The sequence below is a fragment of the Hippopotamus amphibius genome, chromosome 15 (genome assembly GCF_030028045.1).
Source record: "Hippopotamus amphibius kiboko isolate mHipAmp2 chromosome 15, mHipAmp2.hap2, whole genome shotgun sequence".
Classification (NCBI taxonomy): domain Eukaryota; kingdom Metazoa; phylum Chordata; class Mammalia; order Artiodactyla; family Hippopotamidae; genus Hippopotamus; species Hippopotamus amphibius.
In genome coordinates, this window is record NC_080200.1 from 56428356 (window position 1) to 56442856 (window position 14501).

General features: G+C 47.1%; 1 protein-coding gene across 1 annotated transcript in view; it reads left to right on the forward strand.

Moving 5' to 3' along the window:
- The first annotated feature begins 854 nt into the window (after positions 1 to 854).
- The window catches only part of RETREG1 (reticulophagy regulator 1), a 130073-nt gene continuing 116426 nt past the window's right edge, over positions 855 to 14501 (forward strand). Inside the window, exon 1 of the mRNA XM_057708519.1 lies at positions 855 to 1320. Coding sequence (XP_057564502.1) covers positions 1025 to 1320 — 296 coding nt within the window. The 5' untranslated portion in view covers positions 855 to 1024. The remainder of the gene's footprint in view (positions 1321 to 14501) is intronic.

Consider the following 14501-nt stretch of genomic DNA (forward strand, 5'->3'; position numbering starts at 1 on the left):
CACCCACGGGAAAGCACCACGGCCAGGGAGGCCCGGTATGGAAGGCCTCAGGACTCCCTGTCACCCCCTTACAGCGCCTTACCCCCCGCCCCCATGCCTGTGGTGCCCAGAGTGACCCCGGACGACCGCAGTCAAGGCTGGCCAAACCTGTGTGACACACGCAAGGGGGCCTGCATCTCGGCTCCCTGCTCACCTGTGCCTCCCCCACACCGGCGTGCCAGACGACTGTGCCCACAAGTCGGAGAGAGGAAGCCCCTTCCCCCATCGCTGCGGCCTGGCATTTCCTGCCTTGTGAAACGAGAGGGCCAGATGCTCGTGAATTGACCCAAAATGTTTTTTTTTTTTTTCCCCTTCCTTTCTCAATCCGACCTTTATATCATCACGTTTTTCGCAGAGTACTAAAGAGCTGTGCTACCGGTGTGCAATCTGTCCCTGCAAGGGCACTGGGCCTGCGATGGAGGCCCAGTGGTGGGGGGTGAGGGGGTCCCTGGGATGAAACGCGCTGCCAGGGGAAGGGGCGCCCCGTCACGCCCTTGTAAGGCTGTAGGATGGGCGATCGGTGGCCCTGGCTGGAGAGAGTGAGGATGCCCAGTTGGTTCGGCCCGTAGCCCTGACTCCCATTTGGATGAGTGGCCGGGCGGCGGTCCTCTCCTGCGCCGTCCCCCGCAGCTGGAGGGGAAAAGCGGGCGGGGGGGAGGCCACGCTCCCTCGGTCCCCGGCGAGGCCACCGCTCCCCGGGGACGCCGGCCCGCTCGCCCCCCGGCGCGGGTGGGGGAGGCCGCGCGGCCCCTCGGCGCCCGCCGCCCCGCCCCGCGCCGCGCCGCCCCGCGCGAACTTGGCCGCACCCACTTCCCCCTCGGGAGGCGCCCCGCCGCGGCCGGGGCTGACGTCACAAGGCACCCAGCCGCCGGCGCCCCGCGGTGCGCGCCCCGCGCCGGGACCCGCCGCCCTCTCGGCGCGACACCCAGCGCGCCCGGCCGCGCGCGTGCCCGTGCCCGGTCCCCGCCCGCCAGCGCCGCGGAAGATGGCGATCCCGGCGCCCCCGGCGCCCGCCGAGCAGGGATGCCCGGCTCCCGCAGCCGCCGAGCCGCCGCCGCCCCGGGCTCCCCGCGAGGAGCAGGAAGGGGAAGCGCCGGAGGAAGGGGCGGCGGCGGGCGCGGGCCGGCAGGTGGAGGAGGCCGCGGGCGGGGCGGCCGCCGCGGTGACCTGGCTGCTGGGGGAGCCCGTGCTGTGGCTGGGCTGCCGCGCCGGCGAGCTCCTGAGCTGGAAGAGGCCGCTGCGCAGCCTGCTCGCCTTCCTCGGGGCCAACCTGCTGTTCTGGTGAGAGCTCGGGGCGGGTGGGGACGCCCGGTGACCTTGGGGCGCCCCGAGGGCGGGCGCACGGCGCGCCCGGGGCCCGGTGTGGGGGATGCGCGGCGGACCCCGCGGAGGACGGTGTCAGCCCTGGCCCACTTTCTCGGCCACCTTTCTCGAACAGGTAGATATACACTGCAACTTTCCTGCAGACGCACTTCCTTGTAAACAGTTGTCATCCTCCGTGTGTGGATCCAGCCTCGCGGCCGAGGTGGTAGGCTGACCCGCACGCACCTGGGCCGACAGGTGTACCCAGAGTGCGCTTGGCCTTTGTTTTCTGAAACTCGCGGGTCTTGACTTGCCCGCCCAAAGCCACATAGACTTGAACTTGTCTTTGTTCTTGCACCCAGAGCGGGCGTATCTGGACCAGCTTAGGTACACGCTCAAGACGGAGCCTCCTCCATCAGCCACCTGAGATGGGCACTGAATGGTTTGTTTTTCCGTCCCCTGGAGGGTTGAGTTTACTGTCTTTACTCCCTGATGAGTAAACAGGAGGCAAACAGGTGGATTACTGTAAATCACCCAGCCCCGCAGTTGTGCACAGTGTGGAAAACAGTCGTATTTTTAGCTGAAGAACGGAGAGAATAGACAGGAATGTTCTCTGAAAAGCCCCTGATCAACAGGTTTGTCTCTTCAAAAAGCATCCTTCACCCTTAAAGACAGGGGAGGTGTCTGGTTCCTTCACTGAAGGACGTGCCCTGTCATCTGTTACCAGTCTGATGGAGGGCGGAGAAAAACCTTCTTTGTTTGCAACAGTGTCCTCCTATCAGCCATAACGCTGGGCACAGTGCAGAATAAGCAGACCCTCAGCACGGATACTTGTTATAGGACATAGATTTCTTAAGCTGAAACTTAGGAAATAAATAAATGAACAAAACATACACAGCTTGCCACTCTCCAGGTTAGCTCCTTTAACCTGAAGGTTTTTCTGCATATCTGTGGTAGTCCTGGTTTTTCTCTTGAAACGAGCTGTTTCTTATCAGGGCCCCTGAACATGAATTAACTGCACTTTGAGTCTCTTGGCTAACAGGGTTTCTAGAGTTTATTCCATAGTTCTCTAACGTGTTGTGAAGTTACAGTGAGTGCAGACAAGGAGATTATAGCGTATGATGCTAGATTCGGAAATGGTCCAATAGTCTTAGGGCTGGGTCTCCCTCATTTTACCAGTGAGGGACATGTTTTTAAAATACTCCTTCTTAATTTTAAATTTTATTTATTAAAAAAAATAGCTAGTAGCCTCAAAGTTCAAAAGTTGAAAAGTACAAAAGGTTAAACTCTATAAATCTTTCCCATGTCTGTGTCTGGCTACCCACTTTCTTACCAGAAGCAGCCAATGTTACCAGTTTCCTTTGTATCTTTCCAGACAGTACATATTTCAACGAATACAAAACATTCTGTGCAAATTGTGGAATACTATCTGGACTATTTTTCTTCTTAGTGTAGTTTGGTGATCACTTCCTTGTTCTTTTCCAGCTGCATAGAATCCCATTGTATGGATGTCACAGATTAACCTGTCTCCTACTGATGGACTAAGATTGTTTCCAACTTTTGCTGTGACAGTTATAGCTTAATGGCCTGAACATGCATTATTTTGCATATAAACAAGTATTGCTGTAGGGTGAACTCCCAGAAGTGGAATTGTTGGGTCAGAGGGGATGTGCACTTGTAGTTTTGATGGCTGTCATTGTATTATTGCACTACTTTTGAGTTCTACCAATTGATACTCCAACCAGCAATGCACGTGACTGCCTGTTTCTTTATATACCCTTGCCAACAGCATTTTATCAAACTTTTTGGTGCAAATCTGATAGGTGAAAAAAGGCTATCACAATATGGTTTTAATTTGCATTTCTCTGAGGTTGAGCATTTTTTCTTATGTTCTAGAGCGATTATAATTATCTTTTCTTCGCATTATCTGCTTACAAATAACTTTTGTCCATATCTTTAATTGAGCCATTGGGGTTTTTCCTAATGATTTGTAGGAGCTCTTTTTATATTAAGAACTTTAGCATAATTTCTTTGACATGAGTTGCAAACATTTTTTTCTGTGTATTCCTAATAACACCTATTGAAAAGAATGGTTTTTGCATAAAATAATTGAAAGGCATATTTGGTATTGTTTGGGAGTGATGTCTTCCGATATATTTTTTAACGAGCCTAATGGTGAAGCAAACAATGGCCAGGCATTCAATCCAATTATAGCTTTCTGTTTATCTGTTTTATTTCTTCTCCTGTTTGGAGAATTTACATTCTATGTGTGTATTTTCTTGGATAGAAAGATGACAGTCCTGCTTCTTATCAAGCGATCTTAAATTATGTGACCCTCTAACATTCTGGGCCCCAAGAACTCTAAAACTTTTTTTATGTTTACTAATATTTTATTTTCAGTAATGAAAATTGAATACAACCTAAATGACAAAACATAAGACAATGGTTTCATAAACTGAAGTAGTATATCTAATGAGTAGATCATGCAGTTAGCAAATGGTTATTAAGTATACTGCATAATATAAAGCTTTGTATTCTGTATAAAAACAAAAAACAAAAAGATCAATGTTAGAAGCATGAGGAACCTACATCTTGGCACTTTCACTGATTTTTTTTTGTGGAAATGAACTTTTTTAATGCATATTTTTTGATTGTAGTACCTGGTACCAGCACTAGAGTTCAGGATTTTGAGCTTGAGTTCAAAAGCTCTAACATTTATTACCTGCCCGTTATCTGCAAGATTTTAGTGCTGTGCATTGAAAGGACAAAAACTGAGACATGGCCGTAATGAATGGGTATAGCTCAAGGCTGAATGGAGCAAGTGTGGTTGGAGAGTCAGAGAAGGTATCATTCGTTTTGATTCACTTTTTTTTTAAGGGGATGGCATCCTGGGTAGAAGAGACTCTGGGGTCTTCGCAAGAAGATCATGCTTGAGTCAGATTTTGATGGACAGGAATGATTTAGGTAGATCTAGTATATGATTGACAGCATTCCTGTCTTAAGGAATTGTACTTAATGTTTCAACCAATATATTCAACTGATGAAATACCACATGAGTTGATGGAGAAAAGTAGGGGAGATGAGACTGGCTAGGTGTTTTGGAGATGCACCTGGGGGCAGCGATTGCCTACTGTTATACTTTGTGTTTGGACCTGTTTTTCCTATAGGCAGTGGGAAATACCTTGTAAAAGTGCCCATGAATATTTTAATGGGCAAGTAAATTGTGGTACATTTATTCCTACCATAAAATAACATATAGAACAATGAAAATAAACTACAGCTACAGGCAACAACACGGATGAATTTTACAAATGTAATTTTGGGCAAAGAAAAGCACACAGTATGTACAGAATGATTTGGTTTTTTGAAAGTTTTAAAATATGCAAAACTAAACAGTATTGATCAGGGATGTATAGATAGAAGACATTCTTATCTGTAAAATCAAGGGAGCGGTTATTCCTGGGAGGAGGGAGAAGGTTTGGTCCCAGAGGGCACATGGAGGGTTTCGGGGTGTAGGCAGTATTCTGTTTTTTGACTTCGGTGGTGGTAGTTACCTGGTGTTCAAGTTATAATTATTTTAAAACCATGGGTGTGTGCATGCATTCTTTGATATATTTTTTTGAAAAAATACTAGAATACTAAGTAATGCTTAAAAAATGGCACTCACTCAGAGCTCAGAGGAGTTTGATAAAATATAGACCATATAGTGCCTGTCTCAAGAAGCAGGGTTTCCACAACCTGAAATAGATTGGGCAACAGTCCAATAGTCCTAGGGTTGGCGCTCTGTCATTTTACCAATGAGGGACATGTTTATGAATTCTTTTTCTTAATTTTACATTTTATTTATTTAAAAATGGCTAATACTGCCTCACAGTTCAAAAATTTTAAAGTATAAAATGGCAAACATTTGAAGATCTCTTTCCCACGCCCGTCCCTGGATGCCCGTTTCCTCCCAGAGGCAACCAGTGACACCAGTTTTGAGCACACCATCAAATAGAATGAACCCAATGAAACAGAAAATTCCCATTTGCTTTTGTTTTTAAATAATTAACTTCTTGTATACTGTCAATAAAACACACACACTCTTAAGTGAACAGTCAAATGTAAACACCCATGGAACCACAATCGCAATCAAGATCTAGAACATTCCATCACTTCTAAAGATTTCGGAGTCCCTTTCCTGTCTGTACTCACCCTGAGGATTGATCTGTCTTCCCTAAAGTTTCATGTACGTGATACCTGATAGTATGATGTCCTTTGTGCCTGGCGTTGCTTACCCAGCATAAAGCTTTGAGATTCATCCCTGCCGTGTGTATCAGCTGTTTGTTTCTCGTTGTTGTTGGCGAGCCAGCCTCTTCAGGGATATACCCCAATTTGTTTATCCATTTGCTAGTTGATGTTCTTGGGGTTGTTTTCACGGTTGGCTATTATGAGTAAAGCCCCTGACAAAATCCAGGCACAAATCTTTATGTGAAATGTCTGGTTTCGGTGAAAGGAGTGGCAAGCTCTGACTGTGCCTTGTACGGTCACATAGTGGTTGCCTTGGGTAGCAAGGGCTGGAGGAAGACATCCCTCTCCTTGGTCTCCTTGACGGTCATGATACTGAAATTGAATGCCGCACGGGGATGCCTAGAAAGCTGCTCTGATGCGATTTAGCCCCTGGAACCTGCATCTGGAGACCATGCCTGCAGAGAAGTTTAGGCTGGGCCTTTTTCCTCAGAGCACCTGGCACTGCCTGATGACATTCCCCTCCACTTGTAGAAATAGCTCAACTGAAAGAAAGTGATCAGCCCGAGGAGATGCCACGAGGGCGTGCGCGGCCAGAGACCTCGGGTCCTCTGACTTTTGCCATGTCTCAGGCTGGGCACCCGTGCAGTCTAGGATGCCCAGGACCCACTGGGAGTCCTTGGAGGCCCATCCTCTAGAGTTGGTTTGGAAGGTTGCAGGATCCAACTCCCACTTGATGTCAAGAGCCCCCTCGACGCCATCGCTGGTGGCCAGCATGTGTAGAGCAGTGCCCCTCAAAGAGCAGTCCCTTACCGGCATCATCGTGGCCATCACCTGGGCGCTTGCAGATCATGGGCTCCACGCCACACCTATGAACCGGAATCCCTGAAGGTGGGGCCAAAACCTCCGAATTTTCTCCAGCTCCCCAGGCGACTTAGGTTTTAGAATCACTGCATTTGAGCACTTTGTGCAGTCATGAAGTCTCTTCTCCGTAAGGCAGCATTTCCTTTGCTGGACAACTCTGACTAGCAAATATTTTCCTTATACTGAGTTAAGCGCACCTCTTGGTTATCTCTACAGCTTCCCAAGATCCGGGCTCTCTTCCCAGGACGGTCCTTTTTTCTGTTTCAAGGTTCGTTCTGTTCTCCATTTCTGCTGAGTCTTCTTTTCCCCAGATGAGAAGTCCTGGGCTCCTTCAACTCACCAGACTCTTCTGAACAGGCTTCAGCTTATCTGGATTCCTCCTCAGATGCAGCATTCTGAGATGGTCTGACCAGTGTGTACTTTTCCCCATCCTCCTGGACAGCATCCTTCTCTTCACATGGCCTGAGACAGAATTTCTTTATTCTCCTTGATAGTAACTTCTTTGACAGCCACTGCTTTTAATGATGGCTGTTCTCATCAGACTGTACCTGTGTCTATAACTCTACATGCAGGTATAGTTTGTCAAACTACAACTACTAAAATTATTAAGGATGCTCACATTTAGCACCTCATTTAAACCTTACAGCAACCAGAGAGGCAGGTATTATTTCCCTTTTACACAAGAGGAAACAGGCCCATAGAAGTTAATTGAATTATTAAAGATGACTTTAACCTGTACTATTCCATAGAATATTTGTAGTGATGGAAATAGTCTACATTTGTACTGTCTAGTATGGTAGCAAGTAGCCTGTTGTAGTTATTGAACTTATGACATGTGGCTAGTATGACTCGGGAACTGTATTTTTAATTTGCTTGAATTTAAACTTCAGTTTAAATAGCCATATGTGGTTAGTGGCTACCATATTCAATAGCACATTCCTAACCTGGGTGACCCTGGCCTGGGTCATGAAGCCACATCCTCTTTCTACAAATTCAGTCTTGCTTGCTTGCTTTTTTTAAAAACTCTATCACTCTAAAGAATAATAGAAGACAGATATGGGAACCAACAATTAGGGCTTACCTTTTTCAATATTACAGAATTTCACTTAGTGGTTTCAGCACGGGGTGAAAATAATTATGTTTCTTCTACATTGAGAGGGATCTTTTTTAGCCTGTTAGCAAGCCTAGTTCACGTCCCTCACCTTATCTCATCTCCATCTGGGCATGAGGAGCTTGGGAGAAGAGTGTCTGCCCCAGGTGCTGGGGCAGGGGGTATACCAGAAGTCCCAGGTCTGTGCTTGGCTCTGAGAGCTTACTCTCTGCTTTAGGAGACACGGCTGCTTCAGTGAATTGACGGAAACAATGTCACAGTCTCTAGGGCTTTACAGTTTAGGAATAGTGGATACCAGGGGGGTTGGGATAGTGGATGAAAGCTCTGTGTAATTTGTTGTATATATAGGCCTGGCAGAGAAGGTGTAACTGTAAAAGTAAGGTTAACAGTGAGGGCTTTCCACGTGGGACGAACCCAAGAATAAATGGGGGACACGCACTGGTTGCTCTCAGTCTGGGGAGCCTCACCTGCCTCAGGCTGAGGGTACATTCTGGGGAGAAGGGAATAGAAATTATTATTCTGGGATGCCTGGAACCAGCGTGGGATCTGAAACACTGTAGATGCTCAGAAAGGTTTAGTGAACTGGGCTGGACTAGAGGATATTCCCCTAGCCTGGATAGGGAGGGGCTGGTTTAGGAAAGGTCTCGCAAAATAGAAAGGCTTCAGGTCATGGAAGATACGTAGTTGTGGACATTTTTTATATTCAGCAAACGTTTCTTGAGTAGTGGCCCCATGTGCTTACTCTTAGATCCAGGAAATCTTTCTCGAGTTTCCGTGTAAGGCTGTTCTCTAGATCTTGGTCCTTAGCACCAGGAACTGCTGGTTGAGGACCTAAGAAACGGGGCTGTTTTTTTTTTTACCAGATTAATGCTCCTTCTAGAAACCCATCAGAGTTTCTTCCCTAGTGTAATAACCACAAAGCTCATCTTTATGGTTATGCTTATTTGACTAGTAACTTTCCCTCCACTTCTTTTTGCTCCTCTTTTTTTTCTTCTTATCCTGTTGTGCGTGAATGGTTTTAAGCTGCCTGACTGATCCCAGTGAGTACAAATAAATGAGGTGTATCATTTTCACCAGCTGCTGGGAGTACAGTGATGACTAAGACACATTCTCATCCTGGTGAGAAGCACAGATTAGTAAGCAAGTAATTCTGAGGTTATGCTGTGAGCACTAAATTATCACACATGGGCTGAGAAGAACCAGTAGGATTTCCTTAGGCAGCAAACAGTGGTAGGGAGATTGGGGGAAAGACAGGATGATTAGTGTATAAGAAGTGGAAGAGAAATAATACGTGTTGAGTAGCTATTATGTGCTAGGTGCTCAGTTAATTCATGGAAGCTTGAACAGGATACACAACAGCGCTATTTATATATATATATAAATATATATATAAAGAGAGAGGTAAGGGAAGAGGATGGGAAGGGAGGGGAGGGGTGGGGTGGCTGGTTTTATGTGCTAGAGGGAATATCCACAGGTGAGTTTGGAAAGAGAAACACAGGGGCCAGTTTCTGAAGAGTTTGGACTGTGCTAAGGAATTTGGACTTTATGAAATAAGCAGCCTTTCTCTATTACTTTTATATAAGTGCCATCATATAGCAATAGTCCCTTTGTTTCAAGACCTCCATTCAAAAAGTCAGCAAATATTTATTGTCTACTACGTGCTGACAGTGTTCCTGGTGCCAGAGATGTAACAGTGGACAAAAAAGCATGCGATCCCTTTTCTCATGGAGGTTGTAGTCTCGTGGTGGACGTGGTGGAAGAAAGACAATAAACAAATGCACAGAATGCCAGGAGAAGCTGGATGCTGTGGAGAAAACTAAAGCAGGGACAAGGGACAGGGAGGGACAAGGAGGTGCTACTTTCCTGGGGTGGTCAATGCAGGCTTCTCAGAGGAGTGATCTTGAGCTGACACCAAAGAGCAAGTTAGGGAAAGATCCAAGTGGCTACTTCTGCGGCAGGATGCTCCAGGCAGAGGGAACGGGGTGTGCAAAGGCCCTGGGGTGAGTGGGCTTGGGGTGTTTGCAGAACAGCATGGGGTCCAGTGTGTCTGGGGGTGGGAGACACCGTTAGTGTTAGCTCAGAACGTCACGCAGCTGGTGTGCTAAATTCTGCTTGTTGGCTTTCCGTTGCCCCCCTTGGATGAATTAGGGGGGTCAGGACGGCTTTGCAGGAGCACGTGATGGTGAGGAGAGGCACTGGGATGGGGAGACTCTGGAGCTAAAATTGGGAGGACTGAGTGATTTCTCGGGTGTGAGGAGAGGGGGTGGGGGAGTAACTCAGCCTCCGAGGGTGAATGAGGAGTGGCTGGTGGTAACCATTCTGAGGGTCACTGGGGTTGCAGCAGGTTGGGGTGGTGGGGGAGGGGGGTGATTGCCCAGTTTTGCAGGTGTGCTGTGCCCCTGGGCCATCCAGGGACGTTATCCAACCAGTCCCTGCAGGGTTAGATGTACGGGTGACGCCTAGCGGAAGGGTTGGGTTCAAGTATAGATTTGGGTGTGTGGGCGGGTATAGACTTGGGAATGGTGACGTTTCCCAGGGACCACCTGCTAGGTCATACGGGAAGAGAGCCTGGGAGAGTGTGAGGAACCGACGTCACCAACGTGGTGACAACGGAGCATCTTTGGCAGGAGAGTCAGAGCCTGGGGAGTCCCAGAGAGCGGAATTCCCCTGGAGCCAGGTGGGGTCTCAGCCGGGTCCGCTCGGATTCCACCAGCAAGTGCCCCTTCCTGGCCAGCATGAGGGCCTGGCCTTCCCAGTCCCAGCAGAAGGGGGACCCTCCCTTCCTCCCAGCCGCTCCCTGCCTCCTCCCACTGCAGCATCGCAGCTCCGTCTCAGTGGAGGACAGAACTCCCTACCCCGTCCTCCAGGGCCCCTCTGGGATTTGGTCCTCAGGCCAGCTCCTGACTTGCCAATGGGAATTCAGACAGTTTAGGAAATCCCTTCTCTCCCCAGGGCCTGGCTCTCATGCCTGCCAAGATAGCCGATTTTGAATGTCATAAGCATTCTGTTGTTTGTTGTTTCTGTTGATTCCGGCAGTGGAATAGCTGGAAGAAGGTCCTTGTCTTCTCCGAAGAAAGAATCCAGCAAAGAGCCATTGTGAAATAGAGACAGTGTTCATTAGAAGCAGAGTTCGTGTGGAAGAGCGCACAGGCAAACTCGAGCGGGTTGCGTGCAGTAGGGTCGGCTTAGGGTGCTTATATGGGGGCAATTTTCCGGGTCGTCTCTGGCCAGACATCCCACTTGTGCTTCCACCTAATCAGGGCCCAGTGCTCCTGCTGGTTTCTTCTCTCGAAGTATCAGCAGGAGACCAGTTGCAGCTGCTCAGCCTGGGGCCAATCTCCTGCCTCACTATGTCCAGTCGTTCTGTGGAGTCCTAAATCCACCGCACACCATTCTCCACCTGCTCTCTTGATGCGCGGCAGGGCCTATGAGGGGTGCTCAGGTTTGTGAAGGTGGGAGAACGGAGAGGGAAGGGTGGAGGACAGCAGGGGGCTCTGGGGAAGGCCATGGGGGCCGGGCTTAGAAGGACACCTCCTCCTCTGACACCTGAGGATCAGGCAGAAAGGGGGCACACCTGGAGGGCAGGTGGCCAGGGCTCACCTGCCAATGGTGGCTGATTTTTCTTTGGAGGAGGAGGGTGGGCTCCTGAGATTGAGGAGGTTGAGGGCAGATGAGACTGGCTGTCGCTTTCATGGGGAAGGATATCAGGAAATCACAAACGGTTGGTGGAAAAACACTCCATTAGATTGTTTTCTTGGCCTTATGTTTGGCCATTTCTTCAGTGAATACATTTTTATCAGGGTCATGTGTTTTCATCTTTGTCCTCATTGACCAGTTATTTTTCAAGGTGCATGTTTCATGGAACAGTACTAAATTGAGTATTGGGGTCAGCCCCATACTGTATGAGTTTAACAGTAAATATTTTGGGGGAAGTTTCCCATTTGCTGAAGAAGTGAGATCACATGCGTCCGTGGTTTCCACATGTCATTACACACATGCTTTTGGAAGCATGCAACTTGTAAGTATTTTCAGAGATTCTTTGTTCTCTGTGAATTTCAGTTTATTTGGGCAGGAAGTGTTTTTGTCTCGGGGATGAAGGCAGCACTCCCTGAGTGAAAACAGGTTGAGCGAGCTGTGACCATTTTTTAAAAATTAATTTTTATTGAAGGCTTCCCTGGTGACGAGGTGGTTAAGAATCTGCCTGCCAGTGCAGGGGACACAGGTTCGATCCCTGGGCCGGGAAGATCCCACATGCCTAGGAGCAACTAAGCCCATGCGCCACAACTAGTGAGCTTGTGCTCTAGAGCCTGTGAGTCACAACTGTTGAGCCCATGTGCCACAACTACTGAAGCCCTCGCACCTAGAGCCCGTGCTCAAGAGAAGCCTGTGCACCACAACGAAGAGTAGCCCCTGCTCTCTGCAACTAGAGAAAGGCCGTGTGCAGCAACAAAGACCTAACGCAGCCAGTAAATAATAAATTAACTAATCAATTAATTAAAAAATTTTATTGGCGTATAGTTGCTTTACAACGTTGTGTTAGTTCCTGCTATACAGCAAAGTGAATCAGCTATACATATACATATATCCCTTCTTTTTTGGATTTCCCTCCCATTTAGGGAGGTGTGACTATTTGTGCACTACAGATGACACCTTAGAACCGCATAAAGAGCAGGAGCCGTGTGTGGGGGCAGCCGGCCTCTGTCCCTGCCACGCACGGACCGAACCTTCCCCTGGAAAGATAAACGCAGATGACACAGAGAGCGCACCCACGTTGTGGCCATGCAGCCCACTGAGTTTCTAGATAAACTGCCTTGGCTGTTGCATAACAAGCCAGTTTTCTCTTGCCAGAATTTGGGGCACACTTTCTGTGGCCTTGCACGATTTCACGTTGAGATACCTGCAGGGACCGTTGTTTCAACCATGACCATTTATCGGGCTCCTACTTTGCTGGCCCGCGACGGAGTTATTATCTTATCAGAGTCTCACACCACCCAGCAAGGGATCGTTGCCCCGTTGCGCAGAGGGGGCTATTGAGGCTCAGGGCATTTGGGTCACTTGCCCCAAGATGGCAAGATGTGGCAGAGCTGAGATTCTGCGCCCCGTAGACGAGACTCTTGCAAAGGGAGGTTGCAGTATAAAATGAGAGCATGATTTTGTGAGGCTTATCCCCTCTGTCTTCTGGAGGACAAAGTTAATTTACTTCTCAAATAAAAACATCAGCTGCCTCCCACATAGCTGGATAGAGCTGCTTTATTTTATTATGTTTAATATGTAGTTTAATTATGTTTAATATAGAATAGATTCAAATAATAAAAATATTTATTATATTTTTATTTTATTATAAAAAAAGAATTTTATTTTTCCAAGTAAAATTTTGGCACCAACCATAGCTCCACTCTGCTACTCTGTGTTTTTTGTCATAGGCCTTCATCACCAAAACTGGATGTGCATGTCTCTGAGTTGTCAAGTGGTCCCACTTCATCATATTTCAGTTCCCTTTGTGTTGGCCCTTTGGACGTGGGATAGTTCTTTTTCTACAGTTAAAATGTCAGATAGAATAAGGCCATTTGCAGCAACGCAGATGGACCTAGAGCTTATCATACTAAGTGCAGTAAGTCAGACAGAGAAAGACAAATATCATATATTGCTTAGTTGTGAGATCTAAAATATGACACAAATGAACTTGCTTACAGAACAGAAACAGACTCACAGACGTATAAAAAACTTTTGGTTATCAAAGGGGAAAGCAGGGGGTAATTTAGGAGTCTGGGATTAGCAGATATAAACTACTATACAGAAAAAAGATAAGGTTCTATAGCACAGGGAACTATATTTGATATCTTGCAATAACCTATAATGAAAAAGAATATGAAAAAGAATATATATATGTATAACAGAATCACTTTGCTGTGCAGAGGAAACTAACACAACATTGTACATCAACTATACTTCAATTTAAAAAAAAAAGGAAAAAGAAAAAAGTCACACGGATGCGTGCATATTCTGATGGCTGCATCATTTGCTGGTGTAGAACAGTATGTATCTTCAACAGGTGTAGTTTGGAGGTGAGCCTGGGTGAATTTAGCACTTGGGGAGATGACATCTTGTCTGTAAGGAGCATGTCTGCCGTGCCCCAGGTGGGGTTGGGCTGCTGGGCTGGCATAGGAAGATGTCAGGAGAGCCCAGATTGTCCTGCCTTCTTCTGGCTCTTCTGCAAAGCCACCCACCTCTGTTTACAGCTCTTCCCGCGCCTCCCCCCCGCCACGGCCTGCTCCTGCCACCTGCAGGGTCTGCCCGGTCCCCTCTGCTGTCATTAGTGTCATAGTCACCTCCCCGGTGGCGCCATCCCCGCCTCCCTCTGTGGGCCTTGCCTGTTAATTTCAATTTCAGATCTGCTTGTATCTTTCATGGCACCTTATACAGATTGAAGGTATGTTATTTACTTTTCTGTGTGTCTGTTTTTCTAATTCTTAGAAACTAATTAAAACTTTGTTGCATACCAGTTGGGTCAAAGGAAAAAAATAAAGCAGAATATGTGGGAGATGATGTGGAGAATACTGTACATGAAAATAAAACACTTTTTCTTCTCTCTTCCTCTCAATCAGCCCAATGAATTCCAGATCTTTAATAAAAGCAAGAGCCGTCTCTTGCCCACCTCTCCCCGCTTTCAGGTCCTGTTTCTCAGGGCGACTATTGTTAATTTTCTGCTTTTAGCTCTATTTATGTTTTTCTCAATAATATCCTTCAACTGCTATTTTTTTTTTCATTTCTTTTACATTTACATTCTTAAAAATTTTTTGGAGGTATAATTGACATGTAACATTATATTAGTTTCAGGTATACAACATAATAATTTGATGTTTGTCTATACTGCGAAATGATCATTCCAATAAGTCTAATCAATGTCCATCACCACACATAGTAACAAAATTTTTTAAAATGCCATTTCTTGGTTTAG